The following is a 20140-nucleotide window of genomic DNA, read 5'->3' as shown; positions in this document are numbered from 1 at the left end:
TTTTGATTATTTTATCGCGTTCTGCTTGTGCGTTTAAATTTGGAAACGTTTGTTCTTTTGTTTTTATGGTCTTCGAATTTTTATGGGGTTTGATAATTGCTTGAGAAATAAAAATAAACGTTCTTTATTTTTAAAAAAAGTTTGATATCTACGAAAAGGAATTGACTGAAACCAAAATAACTCAAGTAGGTGATGGGTTGACAGATTTAATTGTCAGAAGAAGCAATTCATCATTAACAGCAATCACTTACCTAAGAAAGACTATGCTATCGAAAGATAGCATGAAATATATGTAAATAATATTCTCAGATTCAAACGACAACGGTAGGCACCAGCGGGCCCTTGTTCAGAAGCTATCTGCACCCTTTCACTTCCCATGACTAGGTACAATTTATTATAGATCGGAAAACTATTGTATTTATTAATGACTAATGAGGAATCTCTATGGTTCCGTGGCTTAGGCCCCTAGTGGTCGAGGCACCTGTGGCCCATGCCCCCATTCGATTAATTTGATACCTTTTTTTTAGTTTTCACATGAAGGAGAAAAGGTGTCACTCTAATGTCAAATTATAAAACTGTAGGTTCCCCCATAAGTTCGAAAAATATACATACCTACGACAGTAGCTGAGATAGGAATCAATGCGTGAAAGGGAATTAGGTGTACGGAAATTGAAATGAGATCACTTTTACATAGCCGAGTGATCGAGTTGCCCAATGTTACACATTCGATAAGCAGCGTTATGCAATTATTGTAAATTATTATTATTGTTGAAGACAATCATATCAGTGATGTAATCTAGGTACGGCTTACGGTTATTTTCTATAGTCTAAGTAGGCTCTGTACTCAGTGGAACTTCCTCATTTATGTCCCACAGGTAAAACAAGGTAAGCTACACGTTCTTAATGATATTCCAAATACCTATGTGCCTACCTACATAGTATGTGTTATATTATATTATATTTAATTAATTAGTTAAAGGTATTGCATTCCTTTTCGAAATACCTACACAGTTATTAACTGAAAACGAAATTCAGTTCCGCCCATTTTATTGAATATCTCAAAGCATCAATACACGTATTTCGCACCTACATCTCTGCCCAACCTATCGAAAACAAAGCGTAATGCTTTAACAGTTACCTACTCAATAAATGATAGTCGCCATCACATACTGCCATCTATCGGACGTCATAGGAGTAATTGAGGAATTTTTATGCCAGGCATTATTTCATATTTTAATGAAATATGAGAATAAAAGTGAAAATAAATTCCTAATTTTACAGAAATCAAGTAAAGACGTATTAAACTGGTAAATACATAGTACTATTTGCTATTTATAAGTATTGTAACTCTAGTACATAGGGTGTCATTGTCAAATGTCGTATTTTTAGTTTTTGTCAATGTCATCGATCATTCGATTCGAGAGTTCATTGAGCCGGTTCAATCATTCAATTTTGGAATTATTACTGATAGTGCATTGTTTCAGTTAAATAAAACTAAAAAAGCCTGTTCAAGTCAGTTGTTTATGCATCGTGAGGGCTAACGTTAGTAGTTAATTAATTTTATTCACTTTTTCTGTATTAAAACATTTACTGAAGTAATTGTTAGCATAGCAACTAATCGGCACCGGTTACCGGTAGTTTTTCCATATATTTTTTACTCTTTTTTCAGTTGGGTCGCCAACGGTATAACCATGAGTAACAAGAAGCCTCTATCAAAAAGTGAAAAGTTGAAAAATGATAGGAAAAACGAAAAAAGATCTTCTTCAATGGTAAGTAAGAAGCAAAGACAACCTTTAAGTTTATTTACTTTTCCACTAGCTGTTCCATGCAGTTTTTATCTGCTTCCGGAGGTAATTTCTTCCCATACCCAGATAAAACATATCTCATGTTCAGTACAGATAGCGTGGCTTCCTGTCAGTGAAAGAATTGTTCAAATCTCCCTCTTTAGACAACATATTAAAATACATTGTCATAGCCAAAAACATCACCAACCCATTCAAAAACTTGTATAATTTGAAGATAGAAAAATTAGATTATTGTAACAGATGGGTAGAACATATTATCTTTCTCATCATCATCATCTCAGCTATAGGACGTCCACTGCTGAACATAGGCCTCCCCCTTAGATCTCCACAGATACCTGTTGGAGGTGACCTGCTTCCAGCGTTGCATTATTGTTCTCAATGCTTTACAATCTATACTTTTTATCTCATTTTAGTTTAAGAATACTGTCTTCGAAACACATTTTTAACTGTTTCTGAAAAGTTCCTATTTTATATGGAATATTATGAGAGACTCCTAACCTACCTACCTTGGTTACTCACAAATATTATTCCTCATCTAATTTCATAATATTTAAACAAATTCTATTCATTTATTAATTCAGATTTTCTTTAATGCACAACAGTTCATATTAGAAAAAATGTAGCGCGTGCTTTTTACCCACTCTTTGATCATACTGAGCAAGGGCTTACACATCAATGAAAAATTTAATGTTATTATAATTCTTTATAAGAGGCCATTTAACCCCCTTTTGGGGTTAAGGGTACTTTTGTAACACCTTGTATAGATATTAGTATAGATGGGTACTATAAAATTCTCTTTGCTATAGAAAGCTGTTACGTACACACATTGAATATTTTTTGTATACTTTGAGAAACTCTTAGCAGTTTGTTAAAAAATCCTGTTTGCATTATCAACTTTAAAAAATAAAAGGATTTACATTATATTAACTTAGCATTTTCATCTTTTCACAGATAAAAAAATCCTACATCTTACTGGCTATATTCATAGCCATCTCATCAGCAACAATGTATGGCTTCAAAAGGTTGACAACACCCCCAGAAACACCTAAAGTTGACCTGCAGCAATGGTGGGGAAAATATCCCATAGATATGAAAAAGGACACATCCATAAAACCTTACAAAATTGAGTTTTCCGATGTTGTAAGTATATTAATTCTATATTTCCTTCATAAAATTATGCAATACCTTGTCATGCTGACCACGCGTTTAATACAGTTTTTCTGATTTTAATTAAAAAACAACAGATTAAGATAACTATAACTTTGATGCTACATAAGCATGACTCTGCATGATTTAATCTACCAGAATTTCATAACATGTTTGGACAGGTTCCAAGTTGAATTACAAACTACATTTACAGTTACCGGCACGGATGTCGGGCCCTGACCTTCACCTGCGCACAAGCAATTTACTGCCTTATTGCCTTATGCGTATGGGTGTGCAAAGCGATCCCCACTCTTCCGCCGAGAGCCCGACATCCGTGCCGGTAACTGTACTTTATACTTTTAAAGGCCAATTGCAAACAGAAGAGAACAGGGGAGAGGATTTTTATAAGACGCAATAAACAAACTTTTATCCCTTGACATTATCATAATACAACAATAACACTTTATACTTTGCCATTAGGAAGCTATAATCCAATACACACGTTTATGTTTTAGATTGTCAATGACCTGAAGGAACGCCTTCTCCACCGACGTTCCTTCACACCTCCTCTAGAAAACGCCGGCTTCACATATGGCTTTAACACTCACTTCCTGGCCCAAGTGCTGGACTTCTGGCAAAATAAGTACAACTTTAAGGAAAGGGAGCAGTTCTTGAACAAATATGACCATTATTTGACTAATATACAAGGCTTGGACATACATTTCTTGCATGTTAAGCCTAAACCACCACCAAATGTCACTGTAAGTTATCTTTTAAAATCCCCTTATTATATAGAGTACTAGGAGGAATACTGAATAAAAACTGTTCTTTTTACTATTTCATCTGTATACTTTATTTGAATGTGTAATATTTTCAGGTGGTACCAATATTACTCATGCATGGATGGCCAGGTTCATTCCGGGAGTTCTATGAACTTATACCAAAGCTGATCACACCCCGCCCAAACCAAGATTTTGTGTTTGAAATTATTGCTCCCAGTATACCAGGGTTTGGCTATTCTCAGGTAAGAATCACGTTTCGATTAATTAATTTTAAATACACACCGCAACTAGCCACATTAGAAACCACTAAAGCAGGGGGCGACGTGAAAACTTCAAACTGTCCATTTCTTTTGAAGAAGCCCTACGTAACGTTGCGTTCGCGTTTATGCGCCGACGCAGAGCGCGCCCTTACAAAATAATAGTAAACATCCATTTAATTTTCAGGCACCAGTAAGAGCGGGCATGGGCCCAATAGAAGTGTCAGTTATATTCCGCAACCTCATGGCTCGTATTGGCCATGAGAAGTACTACATACAAGGAGGTGACTATGGATCCGCCATAGGCTCTGTGATGGCAACACTGTTCCCTGAACACATCCTAGGTTACCATACTAACATGCCTATGTTGGGATATAATGCGATGGTCACTATTTATACTTTGTTAGGTAAGTTTTTGTATATTGTTTGGTATTTTTTTCTATTAGTCTTATTCAAAATGCTTGTCTCAAAATAGTCAAACTGAACATACCATGCTTTAAATCTAAACAACATAATACAATTTAGAAGTCCATAAGTTACGTGAAAGTATAGACAAAAACAAACTTTATGTGCTGAGTGCAGGCAAACCCTCGTACTGGCCTACAGATACGAATAAGACACCAGATCTTCTAGATTTCTTTGTGTATAAAGGGCTGTCAAACCGTTACCTAAAGGTAGACACTTGCCTAGACAGCAGCTCAGATCACACGCCAGTAATAGCCACTATAAGTACCACTATTATTGAAAAAACAACGAAAGAGCGACTCTACACCAAAAAAACCGACTGGGACGCGTTCAGGGACAACATTAATGAAAACCTAAACCTGAAAGTGAAACTTAAAACGGAAGATGATTATGTATTTAAAAATATGCAACAACTATAACAAACCTAATTCAAACAGCCGCATGGAAATGTACACCGGTTACAACACTGGAACGAGGTAGTAAGAATGTGCCCATGGACATTAAAACAAAAATCCTGGAAAAAAGGCGACTCAGAAGAGTGTGGCATTGCAGTCAACATTCCCAGGACAAAAAGGCATTTAATAAAGCTGCTGCTGAGCTGAAACAATACCTTAAGGATATTGAAGAGAAACCCTACAGAATAAACTGGCTAACCTTAGTCCTCAAGGCAGAAACGAATATTCTCTCTGGAACAGAGTAAAAAGTAGTAAGGGGGCCCCCCAGGTCGCAAATCACCCTATCAGAAACAATGATAACACCTGGGCTAGATCAGATAAAGAGCGGGCTGAGGCGTTTGGGGAGTTCTTGCATAGAGTCTTCATTCCAAATAGTGGTGATGTTGCAACTGAAAAAGAAATAAAAGCGTATCTCGAAACTGATCTACAACTAGGGAATGCAATCCCGACTCGAGATTGCAAATTCGGGATCCCGCGGGATTAGAAATATCAATCCCGCGGGATCCCGGAATTTTCGCGATCCCGTCTAATAAAAAAAAAAAATTGAATTCAGATGACTGAAAAAGCTAATAACTGCTTGTTTGTGATAATGAGGTTAATTAAAATAATATATTACTCGAAAGAAAATAAAAACCTTTATTCTTTAATCTTACCAACTAAATCATAATCAGGTTGTAAGGAAATTAACGTAGGTAAATTAGGTAATCAAAACAATAAGCTTATTTCAAGGGAATTAGGAAAAAGAGTGATTTTGAAAATGACTCCTTAAAAAACAAAGGGTATTAATAGTTTCATCTGCTAAACGGCATCTAATGTCCGTTGCAATGTACCCCGCTGCTGAGAATGCCCTCTCCGACTCAACGCTGGTTGGCGAAGCAATTGTCAAAGAGGCTGAGTTCCGCAGCTTATGCAGTCAGAAAAATAAGACAGATTACTGACGTTGCTACTGCTAGGCTCGTGTATTTCGCTTACTTCCATTGTATTATGTCCTATGGTATTTTACTGTGGGGGGCAGCGGCTGACGTAAACTCAATCTTCGTTCTCCAGAAAAGGGCAGTTCGTGCAATTTATGGCCTCGGCCCTCGCGAGTAATTAAGAGAATTATTTAAAGAAATTGACATACTGACACTACCTTCTCTTTATATACTAGAAAATATCATGTTCGTACTGTTATACCCTATTTTAATACTGCAACCCCATGTAGAGGGTGCTATGTCAGCAAATTATAATAATATAAATATACGTCGGATTCGCCCGCGCGGGCAGTCTGTTGTCATTCTCGACACATATCGGTACTATTTCCAATTCGTTACTATTCCTATTTCTAGTTCTACTATTTCTAAGTGTCCCAATATCTTTAAATACTGTCAATTGTGGTGAAAAACCAATATAATCATTTTCGTGTGTAAAATTAGTTTTTTTTAAAAACCGTGTTCGAGGATCCCGTATAACATTTGGTGGCAGCGGTGGGATACCGAAAGTTCAATATATACACAGATATATCCCGAATACGTCTCCAAAGGACAAACCTTACAAATTAAAGTGCCAGTGCTACGTTTTCTTCAATAATCAAAGGCAATAATAAACAACGTTCACCCAAATATGCCTTCAACATCCTAGTGCGCGTGTGTATTGTGTGCTAGTGAATCCTGTGGAATATAAAATAAGTGCTGTGTGGAGTTGTTCCTGAGCCTTGATTATAATCAGGCCTCATCATCATGCTGTGGCAGATCTTCATTGTCGTGACAATACTACAGTGAGTGACGATATACTATATACACTTGTCTCGCATAGAACTCAGAGTCTTCCAATTCCCTAATTGACATCTTGATAATTAATAAATTCTTAACTTACTATCTGTTTTACATAATATTAAGTCGCTACACAAAATTGTAATCCTTGCAACAGCGAGTGATTGTTATTGTAATGCATACCAGACATCACTGATAAGCTCTGAATCTCGAGCCGGCGAACACGGTGTGGAAACAGCTCCTTGTACTATTATACTTGTACTTGTATTTTATAATCTTTTGTGTACTTTCTAGGCTTAACTTTAATATTTTAGCGTTATATTTCTATATTCAATTATTTCAAAATGTCTAAAGACGATTTAAAAGAAGAGGTTCCCAGTGGCTCTAGAGGTGCACAACTCCGTTCTGAAAAGGTTGAAGAAAAGGTCGAACTAAATGTCTTACTAAAGTTTATCAAACCATTCGATGGGTCCCGAGACAAATTAAACCCTTTTATATCCAATTGCCAAAGTGCTTATAATATAGCCAATAAAACTCAAAAACCAATTCTATTCAGATACATATTAAGTCAACTCATAGATAGGGCGGAGACAATATGTAGTATTAAAGAATTTGAATCTTTTGAACAGCTTGTAGAGTTCTTAAAACAACAGTTCGGAGAACGAAAACACTATGCACACTTACTCTCCGAACTCCAAGATTGTAAACAAGGTCAAAATGAAACGGTTAATCAGTTCGCCCTTAAAATTGAAACCTGCTTAGCAAAATTACTTACCGAAATACAAGTATCTATACCTACTAAGAAAAAGTCGGAAATAGCTGGACGCGTAGCAGCCATGGAAGATCTAGCTCTCCATACATTTATTATCGGCCTTCACCCACGACTATCACAAATAGTTAGATGTCGTGATCCCGACTCGCTCAATGCTGCAGTAAACTTCGCAGTCGCGGAAGAAAAGATACTGTCGAATGCGTTTATGAAAAAGCCAACATATTTTCCTAATACAGACAAATCTAAATTTGTTCCAAAACGAGAACAACCCCAATACTATCGTCCTCAGATGCCAAATCAATACCGCGTATCGGATACTTCAAAGAAAGTTCACACAAGTGACCTCGTGTGTCGTTACTGCAAAAACGTAGGTCATACTTTAGAAAATTGTCGCAAACGACAATATAATAACAATAGATTTGCTAATAATTTCCAACCGTCAACATCCGGTCGCCAGACAAATTTCAATAATGAAGGACAGCCCCGATCCGTGCATTTAGTCCAAGATAACGACGGCGGTTATGATACGGTAGACTCGACCGATTTAAACGAATAAGATTTCCCGAGAGGTATCGTTCGGGAAATTACCCTCACCGAATCAAAATCGATGCCATACCTTCTGGCTCATCTACTAAATCGAAACCTCTGAATCCTCTGAATCCTCTGAATCCTCTGAATCCTCTGAATCCTCTGAATCCTCTGAATCCTCTGAATCCTCTGAATCCTCTGAATCCTCTGAATCCTCTGAATCCTCCGAATCCATTGAATCTTATAAAAACAAATTCACTGTCTCCTCCGAGTCCTTCGAATCAAACAAAATCAATTATTAAAAATAAAACTCAACCCACTGAATCCAATATATTAAAAATAAAAACTTACGCTGAATCCGTCAAAACCACTCAAAATAAATCGTTATTAGGTTCAAAGAAAATTACTAATTCTTCAGTATCAAAAGTCCTAAGCCATTCAAATTCTACTAGTTCACGACCCACGATTGGGCAAACCACCTCTCCTACATCGCAGCACCTGGAAAATAAAAAAAATATTAAAATATATGAAGTAAATAATAATACTGAGAAAAGATACCTACCTCACGTCACTGTCCAAACTCCATTCGCAGATCATCCACTATCATTTCTAGTCGACTCCGGTTCATGTGTAAGTCTCCTAAAACTCGATTCTATGTCCAGAATCCCAAAACTAAGTAATGAGGTTATCACACTTAAAGGTATTGACCCCAACGACGCGGTAACGCCTACTATGGGAAGCCTTCAAATGCAACTATTTCCAAATTCTCCAAAACCTTGCACGCACGAATTTCATGTAGTAAAGAACATAAGTCTTAGCCATGATGGTATAATAGGAAATGACCTAATGCAAAAATTTAAATGCCAAATCGATTATTACAAGAACATACTACGTTTCGATGAAAACTCCATCACACTGCATTTCTCTGAACCTATATATAAAATACCACCTCGTACAGAAGCAGTCATTGAATGTACAGTTAGCAACCCTCTTATTAAAGAAGGCGTTATATTAGACCAACACTTATCTGATTCACTACTCATTGCAAATTGTATAGTCAAAGTAAAACCAAATAGACGAATCAATATCACAGTTGTTAATACATCCGAAGAAACAGTTGTACTCCATCCCAATCTAAATATTACCTTGCAAGCTCTAGACGAACAATCTATACCAGTTCTCACATCAGCAATTCCCTCTAACACTTATACTAGAACTAAAGAAGTCCTAAATCAATTAAGGACCTCCCATCTTAATGACGAAGAAAGGGATGCTCTACTACAAGTATGCTCACAATACTCTGACATTTTCCATCTCCCAAACGAACAATTAACATATACTACATCCACTGAACATAAAATTAGAACAAACTCCGATATACCTATCCAAACTAAATCATATCGTTTTCCCGAATGTCATAAAAAGGAAGTAGAAAACCAAATAAATAAAATGCTAGATCAAAAAATAATTATACCGTCAAACTCACCCTGGTCTTCGCCTATTTGGGTAGTCCCCAAAAAACTAGATGCTTCGGGGCAACGCAAATGGAGAGTCGTTATCGATTACAGAAAATTAAATGACATAACAATAGGGGAAACTTACCCCATTCCACAAATAACTGAAATACTAGATCAATTAGGCAAGAGTCAGTACTTTACAACATTAGACCTGGCTTCAGGATTTCATCAAATTCCTATTGCTGCTGAAGACGCACCCAAAACCGCATTTTCCGTACCCCAAGGACATTTTGAATTTACAAGAATGCCATTTGGCCTTAAAAATGCTCCTTCGACATTCCAAAAACTTATGAACACTTGCCTGTCTGGACTTCAAGGCTCTCGCTGCTTCGTGTATCTCGACGATATTGTCGTTTATTCCCCTGATTTAGCTAGTCACATTCAGAACTTATCCGCTGTATTCGAAAAACTTAGAACTTATAATCTTAAGCTTCAACCAGACAAATGCGAATTCTTATGCAAGGAGGTTGCATACCTAGGTCACTTAATAAATAACGATGGAGTGCAACCGAACCCCGAAAAAATAAAAGCTATCACTGAATTCCCAATACCGAAGTCCCCCAAAGACATAAAATCATTTCTGGGTCTTGTATCTTATTATAGACGATTTATTCCAGATTTTTCCAAACTCGCGAAACCCTTAACATCCCTTCTAAAAAAGGACGCATCTTTCAAATGGCATAACGAACAACAACTCGCTTTTGAAACATTACAAAACAAATTAACCACTTCACCGATATTAGCATATCCCGATTTTTCACAGCCCTTTCTATTAACATGTGACGCCTCTAACTTCGCCATATCCGCAATCCTTTCTCAGGGTCAGATCGGTAAGGATCGGCCTATTGCTTTTGCTTCCCGCACTCTTAACAAAGCTGAATGCAATTATAGCGTCACAGAAAAAGAATGTCTCGCTATTATTTTCGGCACGAAAGCCTTTCGACCATATCTCTATGGCCGTAAATTCACTATCGTAACAGACCACAAACCACTTCAATGGCTTTTTAACTGTAAAGACCCGGGATCTAGACTAGTTCGTTGGCGCCTAAAACTAGAGGAATTCGATTATAATATAATCCATAAGAAAGGAAAAATTAATACCAATGCTGACGCTCTGTCCCGATTCCCAATTAATCCAATAGATGTACCATCTCCCGACTCTTTACCTACAAGCCCTAATGATTTAATCGATAACCCTTTGGAAGACCCCCTCTTAGATCTACCCTCTTATATACCGTTCACATTCGATGATAATGAATTATTAAACAACGACACTAATCGTAAACAGGATACTATTCCCGAGTCTGATACTGCTCATGACGCTATCCCTACTCATACCGAAGACAGTTTACCAGAACTTATAGACCTAGGACCACTTGACCTTAGCCCACAGAGTATTGATATAAACCCCAATTTTGATAACATCGAAATACCTTCGCCAACAGAATCTAACACTAAATCAGAAGTAAACGACGAAGACTATTCCAAATTTTTGAAATCAATATCGCGTAAAGAATTTAAAACAAATACCATTATAACTGAACATAACGAAAACTTACTCAAATGCCCTTATAAAACTATACTAATACCCACTTCAATCGACTTAGACGAATCAAACCCGTACATCTCTGAAATACTCTCTAGTGATAAAGACAAAGACGAAATTCTTAACGCTGAAAAAGAGCTCCATTCCTTCCTGAAAATAAACTTAGAAAATAAAGATATTTACCTAATTTTTACTAAAGTTCACCATTTCGACGAATCATCTTATCCTGATATATACAACACCCTGAAACGAGCGAGAAATGACATCATACTAGACTCATCGATCACAGATATAGCTACCTCTGACTTCAAAAACCCTTTCGACCGACATTCCTACACTAAAATCTACAATATTTTGACTTACCTGTTTCACGACACTCCAATCCGCATACACGTTTACGTAAATAAAATAATTTATCCTACATTGAGTGAAATACCCAAAATACTAAGGGAAAACCACGATATTCCAATCGCCGGGCACTTAGGCTCATCACGAATGTATTCTAGGATTAAAGAACAATTTTATTGGAAGGGAATGAGAAGTGACATAGAAAACTATATCAAGAAATGCAAATCCTGTCAAGAAAATAAAGCCCTTAGGAAACTTAATCGCGCCCCTATGGAAATAACCACTACTTCCACTGCACCATTTCAAAGAATAGCATTAGACATAGTAGGACCCCTACCTGAATCTGGTACAGCAAAGCTGAAATATATACTCACCATACAGGATGATTTATCAAAATATTCTGTCGCCTATCCGCTACGCAGCACAACAGCTGAAGAATCAGCTGATTGTTTAATCCATTTCGTCTCTCTCTTCGGTATTCCTAAATCAATACTTACCGATCAAGGTACTAATTTCACCTCTGACCTTTTTAAAACCACTTGCCAATTCTTAAAGATAAAACTACTCTGGGCATCACCCTATCATCCACAAACGCAAGGAGCTCTCGAACGCAGCCACTCTACACTTAAAGAGTACTTAAAATCATTCATTAATAATAATCAAGACAATTGGCCTACCTACGTATATACCGCTATGCTTACCTACAATACGACAATTCATTCCACCACGAAATTTACACCTTACGAACTAGTCTTTGGCCACAAACCATTCATTCCAAACTCGATATACGAAACTACACCTAATACAACATATTCGGATTACATAAGAATGTTACAACACAAATTCAAATTTACTAGAGAAAAGGCAGTAGAAAATATTCTAAAATCTAAGGAACATTCAAAAGCTTACTACGACAATCACACTAAACCGCCGCCCAATTACAAGGTTGGCGACCTAGTTTATCTTAAGAATCATTTACGACTAAGGAAAGCCTTATCTCCCATTTGGAAAGGACCATATAAAATCATATCGGTTCATAATAATAACACTGTCACTCTTCTTATAAATCGACGTCATGTGACACACCATTTCGATGAAATAAAACCTGCTGAAGTTTCATCCGATGAGCAACACTAATTCATATTTCATTCTATCTTTCAGCATTCCAATCGATGCACGATCGGACTTTGTCAAGCCTTATCCTTCAAACGCTGGTATCTACTTCGATAGCCTGGGAAAACTTAAAATAATTAAGAGTAATTTAAACGTAATTAGTTATGTAGATATATCTTTCATAAAACCTCATCTTACTAATTTGAATGAAATCATAGGTACATTAAGGTTTAACTGTCAAAAATTTAACTTAACTTCTTGTGAAAACACGCTATCTCCTTTAACAGCTCGTTTTACAGACGTTCAACGAGAATATGATTCTATTTATCATCTTATTTCAAAGCGATACAAACGTAATGCATGGTTTGGCGGTATAGGTACAGTATTTAAGCACGTTTTCGGCACGCTTGATGAAGACGACGCTCTTAAATACGATTCTGCTATAGAATCTATACAAAATAATCAAAAGAAAATGGCAACATTAATAAAAGAAAATATCTTAGTTACTACTTCTACCTTAGAGTCCTATAAAAATATTATAAACAAATTAAAAACCAATCAAGAAATCATTAATGAATCATTAATATCATTCCTTAAACAAATAACAAATATCACAGAAATTACAAACAATTTAATCATAGAAACAAAAGTCCATTCCATACTTACCAACCTTGAAAGCTCTTTGCTTACATTATCGTTTCAACTCGAAGACTTGATAAACGCAATTATACTCAGTAGTCAAAACATCCTACATCCTAACATTGTAACGCCTGCCCAACTATACCGTGAACTCGCCGATAACGATAGGCACCTACCACGGGACACTGGGATTCCTATATCATTAAGCCTAGATAATATTCATTTAATTTTAAGTATATCTAATGTTGCATGTTATTATTTTAAGAATAAACTTGTATTTGTTTTGCAAGTGCCCCTCGTTACCAATGAGGAATTCAATTTATATCATACTTTGGCTCTGCCTACTCCTCATAGAGTGGATAACCCAAATAGTTATAGTTTAATCTCTCCTACTAGTTCGTATATTGCTATTTCTAATAGTAAACAATTATATTGTAATTTAGATAGTTTACGTAAGTGTAAGACCATATACTCTGAGTTCTTTTTATGCGAAGTACCGGTAATCTCGACGACAAGTGATAACCCGATATGCGAAAGTGAACTATTAACGAAAACTGTTAATGCTATTCCCAAACGGTGTGTTACCAAAACCATATTCGGCGAGCTAGACATTTGGCAACCACTAATAAACAATCGGTGGATTTTCGTGCAGTCTCGTCCGAATAAAGTGTCTATCGAGTGTGGTGTTTCAGAAATGCGTGAGATTATAGTGTCCGGTACGGGTATTTTAGATACCCCAAAACAGTGCACAATCTATACAAAAAGTGTAAGACTGATAACTTCAGATGACTCTTATAATATAAGTATACCTAGCCCTATACTAGATTTTAATATTATCAATGACTCATGTTGTCAAATCAATTATAACTCGATTAATAATAATACGTCCCCTATTCTTTTCCAAAATATCGATTTAGACGATTTAACATCTAATGTAAACAAACATAAAGAAATATTCGCGGAATTAGATAAGATCATAGATGACAAACCATTTATTACTAAATACGGGACGCATTATTCAATACTTACCTTTATAATTTTGTTAATTGTAATTTCTTTTATAATATACATCTTAATTAAAATTATATTAAAATATAAGAATGCATTTGTTATCAATAGAAACAATGTAAACATTGATAACGATACTCACGTCGAGAACGACAACGCTTCGCTGCATTCTATCGCTTCTATCCCATTACCGCGACTTAGGGAAGTAGTATAACCTTTCCGAATTTCGGTAATTAACCCCAAATTTCGGTCTTATGCGGGGGGTTGTTATACCCTATTTTAATACTGCAACCCCATGTAGAGGGTGCTATGTCAGCAAATTATAATAATATAAATATACGTCGGATTCGCCCGCGCGGGCAGTCTGTTGTCATTCTCGACACATATCGGTACTATTTCCAATTCGTTACTATTCCTATTTCTAGTTCTACTATTTCTAAGTGTCCCAATATCTTTAAATACTGTCAATTGTGGTGAAAAACCAATATAATCATTTTCGTGTGTAAAATTAGTTTTTTTTAAAAACCGTGTTCGAGGATCCCGTATAACAGTACGCAAAAACTTAAATCAATTTAGTGTTAAAAGTGATATACATTCCATTAATACAAGAAACAAACACAAGCTAGTAGTTCCGAGATTCAGATTAACGAAATCAAATAAATCGTTTTTAGGGAATTGTGTCCGTTTTTACAACAAGCTGCCTAAGTGTATAACCGATCTCACGGATATAAAATTTAAGAACACTTTAAAATCCACCCTAATTAAAAAAGCTTATTATAAAATTCAAGACTTTGTTGACGATAAAGATATTATATGGCGATAACTCATCTCTCCATGTGTGTCTTCCCTGGCAATTAAACGACTTTTCTTCTCCCTTTGCATTGTATAGATTTACAGTTTAACTTTCTTGCATTGTATAATTCTGTGAACTTACTATTGTTATGTAATAGACTGTTTGTACTGTGACTATATTACTTTTTAAAAAGAGTGTCTATGGAGTTTCTTGCCGGCTCTTCTCCATGAGACCAACTTTTTGGAACCGTGCAACTAATGTGACGTTTCATAAGAGCCTGCAAAGGCCTATGTGAAATAAAAAGATTTTGATTTTGATTTTGAATTATATGCAAACTGCAAAAATCGCCCCCTTGTTCCTCCACAGTCAAACAAATCCATCGCTTTTTTAATGGTAGATTCTAATTTGTCTAAGCTCGTGGACGTAGATATACGTGCAAAAGGACTTGGTTGTGTGTGTGTTGCGTCGCTGACCACTGCCGCCCAATCCCGTCAATCTCGAACGGGATCTCGTCATATGATGCGTCGGGATTGATCCCGAAAAATTACACGAGATCTCGCGAGATCGGGATCCCGCGGGATCGGGATTGCATTCCCTATCTACAACTCTGCCTTCCGACACAAAGCTGCTCACCTCGAGAAGTACAAAGAGAAATAAAAGGTCTGGAGTTAAATAAGGCACCTGGGTTTTGTTTGATAACAGCTGAAATTCTACGACGACAGCGACAGACAGCTGAAGTTGCCTTAACACAACTTTTTAATAGTGTAATTAGAATTGGATATATCCCTATGATATGGAAAATATCAGAGATAATAATGGTTCCTCAGCCTGGCAAACCCCCGCATCTTGTATCTTCATACAGACCAATAAGCCTTTTACCAGTTCTTTCGAAATTGTTTGAGAAAATCATCTTACGCAGGTTAACACGAATTCTTAATGAAAATAACAACATCCCCCAACACCAATTTGGATTTAGAAGTGGTCACTCCACTGTAGAACAAGTACATCGTGTTGTTAATAAAATTAGAGAAGCTCTCGAGAAAAAACAATACTGCTCTGCTGTTTTCCTTGATGTACAACAAGCTTTTGATAAAGTATGGCACTTGGGCTTACTTTTCAAAATAAATAAGCAACTTCTATTCTACTACTCTTGAAGTCCTACTTGGAGGACAGGATATTCAGAGTTAAAATTAATGACACCTACTCTGCTTTTCATAGCAAAAAGGCCGGGGTACCACAAGGATCTGTTTTAGGCCCCACTTTGTATATATTCTATACTGCAGATATACCCACAAGTGACAATGTTCTGTCTGCAACGTTCGCTGATGACACAGCGGCACTCTGCAACCACAAAAATCCTACTGAATCATCCTTGGCCCTCCAGACCCACTTGAACAAAGTTAATTCTTGGTTGTTAAAAGTGGCGAATCAGAGCCAGCTCCAATAAATCAGTGCATGTCACTTTTACTTTGAGACAAGAAAACTGCCCCCCAATCAAGCTCGGAGACGATACTCTACCCCATCACGATTCAGCCAAGTATTTGGGCATGCATCTTGATAGGAAGCAAACCTGGAAAATCCACATCCGAAAAAAACGCGAAGAGTTGAACGCACGACTCAGAACCCTCAATTGGCTGGTAGGCAGAAGATCCTGCGTCACAGTGGAAAATAAGATACTAATTTACAAAATCAGCTCAGCAAAAAACTCAATTGTGGACTCAGATTCTGCAACGGTTCCTGCATAGGTTCCGTCATAAAGCACTGAGAATAATAACCAATGTACCACTGTTTATCAGAACAAATGAACTTCATGAATACACTGAAATGAATATGGTCAAGAAAGAAATAGAAAATAGAGTTAAAGCTTACAAGAGTCGCATCGACGCTCATACCAACACACTTGCATCAGCACTCTGTGAATCGTTAAAGGACAGACGGCTAAAAAGACAACACACATGGGACGTTCTTTGTTGACTAATCCTAATCTAATATGAGACGGTTTCCTCGCTGGAGGAACAGTTCTCAACTGTCAATAAATCCTCACAAAAAATCTGTTTAAGGCTGGTAAAGCCGATCGCAAGATTATCATTTAAAAAAATAATAATAATAAGTTACGTGACGTGAAGCCCTTAAGTAAGACGAATAACCCTTTAAGAATTGTCTCATTCCCCCCCCCTCCTCCTTTCTTCCAATTCCAATTCCTACGTGAGATGGAATTAGTTTTGTATTCATGCCAAGGATTTTAATAACTATCAATAATATTCCTACAAATATACATTATTTGCAACATGTTTAAAACTACATTTTTTTAATTCTAATTCTAGGTTCAGTATGGCCCAGTTTCATAGTGGAACCCGAGCTGGCAGACCGCATGTATCCGCTCAGCAAACACATGTCGAAGATTGTCGAGGAGTCTGGATATTTCCACATACAAGCCACCAAACCTGACACTGTTGGTGAGTCACTTGTAATCAAAAATAGAATCAACTATTACTTCTAATTCATAAAAAACCTATAAGATTAACCAGACGAATGTTTTGTATCAGTGTAAACCGTTATGTATTTAAAGATATGTTTAATACCGAGTAAATGTTCGTGCATGTGACTCCCCTCTCCCCCTTATCTAGAATGAGTTTCTGTGCTGCGACTCGTGCTATAGAAAGTTTGCCGAAAACTATGCGAGGTATATATTTCGTTAAATAAATTAAAAATCCGCTTTTTATTTATGTAAGTACTTTGAAAATAGAAAATTTTTGGTTACTACATCCTCAATGTATTATTCTATCAAATTCTTTTTATTTCCAGGAGTGGCCCTCTCAGACTCCCCAGCTGGTTTAGCAGCATATATCCTGGAGAAGTTCTCCACTTGGACCAACATGGACTACAGGAAGTCTGCCGATGGGTCTTTGCTGAACAAGTTCTCTCTGACCCATTTGTTGGATAATGTCATGATCTACTGGGCCTCTAATACTATTACCAGTAGTATGAGGCATTATGCTGAAGGATATAAGCAATTGATGCTTACTGATCAGTAAGTTTTACTATATTTTTTAATTACTTAGGTTACACGTGGTTACGGTGGATTAGTGGCTAAATGGGGTCTCTATTTATTGCCGAAATAACTTTGTGTCAATCTGCTAAATTGTCATAAACATAATACCTTTTTGTTCTGCAATTGTATATGCCTTTACCACAATATTATACATCTGCCAGTTTCGCCAAAGTCTGGTGTAATCTTTCATCCCATAAGATATCAATTCACCTAACAATGTTTTTCTCTCATAACTAACTTACATCAACTTATAGTTTTGTAATCGACATTCGTAATCTTATTTACATAAACTTTCTTCCCCAGAATCCCTACAGACGTCCCAACATGGGGCATAAAGTTCAAACACGAAATAAGCTTCTTCCCGGACAGTATTCTCAAGCTAAAATACAAGAACTACCTACACAGCTCTATAGTTGAAGATGGCGGTCACTTCCCGGCTATGGAACTGCCTGATGTACTCGCTGACGATATCTTTGATGCTGTGCATACGTTTAGGGAGTTCCATTCTGGAGGACAACACACGCCTGCACAGTAAGTATTATCATACAGCAATTTTTATGGTAATTTATTACTTCATTCCCCTTTTGTAAGATTTCCATGTGATACGGTTGGGTAGATTTGGGATGCAAGTGAAACCTGATAATGAAGGAATGGTTATGGATAAGAATGAACCGTAATGGTTTTTGCGATTAATCTTATTTGTCATTACATGAATTCTTTGTTAATGGCTGCAATATTTACAAAATATATTTTCTTTTACAGAAAAGTTGTAATCCATCCAGAAGTGGACTACGAAAAGGCAAAAACAGTCTACGAGTTCACAGTCAAGGACTCCAAAGGTCAAGATGTGAAACTCGACAAATACAAAGGAAAGGTTCTTATTATAGTTAATGTAGCGTCCCAATGCGGTTATACCAATGTACATTATGAACAACTTAACCAACTGCATGAGAGATACAACCAGAAAGGTCTTCGGATCTTAGCATTCCCCTGCAATCAATTTGGAGGTCAAGAACCTGGCTCTATGAAAGAAATCCTCCAATTCACAAAGCAGAAGAAAGTCAAATTCGACCTCTTTGAGAAGATAGAAGTAAATGGAGACAATGCTCATCCTCTATGGAAGTTTTTGAAGAAAGCCCAAGGAGGTTTAATGGGTGATTTTATTAAGTGGAACTTTTCGAAGTTCATTGTTGATAGAAATGGGATACCAGTTGAAAGGTTTGGCCCTAATACCAATCCTTTAGATTTGGAACCTTATTTGGCTAAGCTTTGGGGCTAGTTTGTTAGTTTTCCATAAGTCCATAGTGTAATGGCAATGGTGGTGTAAGTACATGTCACTTGGTGAAAGAGTTTTGCGTATTTTATTCAAAGTATTTGTATAAACTATTTTGGCTCAAAGACAAAATTGTAGTGACCATTTGAAAATGTGTCGATAAATATGGGTATAGCAAAAACTTTTTGTACAGGGACAAAAAAAGTTTTTTATGTAACTTTTACACAAATATTTTAGATCTCAAGATGTTTTTAACTCTATAAAAATAATAATAAAGACTCTGTAGAAGTTAGCTTATATAACAATGCAAATAATAGAATTTTCAAGAAAACCTGTTTAGATATAAGTCATGAAACAAATAGATACTTAAGAATTTGCAATGATATTTCAAATTACCATATCAAATGGTTGTAATTTTAAAAAGTTATAGGTAAGTGTACAACTTTTGTTACCTATGTTATTATACCTTACTTGTTTTTGTTACCATGAACAACTGTATGCATTTATTGTAATAGCTATTGCATGATTATATTTTTGTTAACATTTTATTAAAAATACATACTTACGTTCTTAAAATGGTTTTGTTCTTATTTTTCCTTAATAGGATCTACAAAATGTATGGTATGAAATGGTGGCACATTGAACAATCTTAAAGATGATTTTTTATACAACCCGGCGACAAACAATTGCAATGCCGGTGAAAACGCGTGATTTAGTGGATTTAAATACTTACATATGCTAACTACAATAAAACAGAAAAGTAGAATAGAAAAAAAACTCTGTATTAAGTTTCATTTTCACGAAATTTTAAACAGTTTGCCGACCAAGTCTGAGTTTGGACAGATCTTGTATGGTGTTACGTGAACTCGAAGAATCAGTCCACTGGAGTT

At 36.3% G+C, this 20140-nt stretch overlaps 2 protein-coding genes across 3 annotated transcripts; both read left to right on the top strand.

Annotated features, from left to right (window-relative positions):
* Positions 1-1402: 1402 nt before the first annotated feature.
* Positions 1403-19826, top strand: LOC124642372 (juvenile hormone epoxide hydrolase-like). 2 transcript variants are annotated; one of them, XM_047180771.1, is made up of 10 exons: positions 1403-1542; positions 1670-1769; positions 2757-2945; positions 3467-3712; positions 3829-3975; positions 4178-4397; positions 17250-17381; positions 17731-17956; positions 18281-18508; positions 18740-19826. In XM_047180771.1, the coding sequence occupies exons 2-10, from the start codon at positions 1692-1694 to the stop codon at positions 19254-19256; spliced, it is 1983 nt and encodes a 660-aa protein (XP_047036727.1). In that variant the 5' UTR covers positions 1403-1542; positions 1670-1691; the 3' UTR covers positions 19257-19826. The 2 variants fall into 2 exon arrangements, with proteins under 2 accessions (XP_047036727.1, XP_047036726.1); XM_047180770.1 differs by having other exon boundaries at positions 1415-1555; positions 1669-1769.
* On the top strand, positions 12142-14530 carry LOC124642373. Its single transcript, XM_047180772.1, has one exon. It carries the CDS (start codon positions 12496-12498, stop codon positions 14344-14346), a length of 1851 nt encoding a protein of 616 aa, XP_047036728.1. The 5' UTR covers positions 12142-12495; the 3' UTR covers positions 14347-14530.
* Positions 19827-20140: the final 314 nt, after the last annotated feature.

The sequence above is a fragment of the Helicoverpa zea genome, chromosome 24 (assembly GCF_022581195.2).
Source record: "Helicoverpa zea isolate HzStark_Cry1AcR chromosome 24, ilHelZeax1.1, whole genome shotgun sequence".
NCBI classification, from domain to species: Eukaryota; Metazoa; Arthropoda; class Insecta; order Lepidoptera; family Noctuidae; genus Helicoverpa; species Helicoverpa zea.
The sequence above is the reverse complement of the archived record's forward strand: the minus strand, read 5'-3'. Positions and strand labels throughout refer to the sequence as shown.

What these genes read in the sequence shown, in the direction of transcription:
- LOC124642373 (XM_047180772.1), top strand. Translation starts at nt 12,496, where the DNA reads ATGAGCAACACTAATTCATATTTCATTCTATCTTTCAGCATTCCAATC.
- LOC124642372 (XM_047180771.1), top strand. Translation starts at nt 1,692, where the DNA reads ATGAGTAACAAGAAGCCTCTATCAAAAAGTGAAAAGTTGAAAAATGAT. An exon ending in CACCAAACCTGACACTGTTG is followed by an intron (nt 17,382 to 17,730) that starts GTGAGTCACTTG and finishes TTTTATTTCCAG; the next exon opens with GAGTGGCCCTCTCAGACTCC. An exon ending in CAATTGATGCTTACTGATCA is followed by an intron (nt 17,957 to 18,280) that starts GTAAGTTTTACT and finishes TTTCTTCCCCAG; the next exon opens with AATCCCTACAGACGTCCCAA.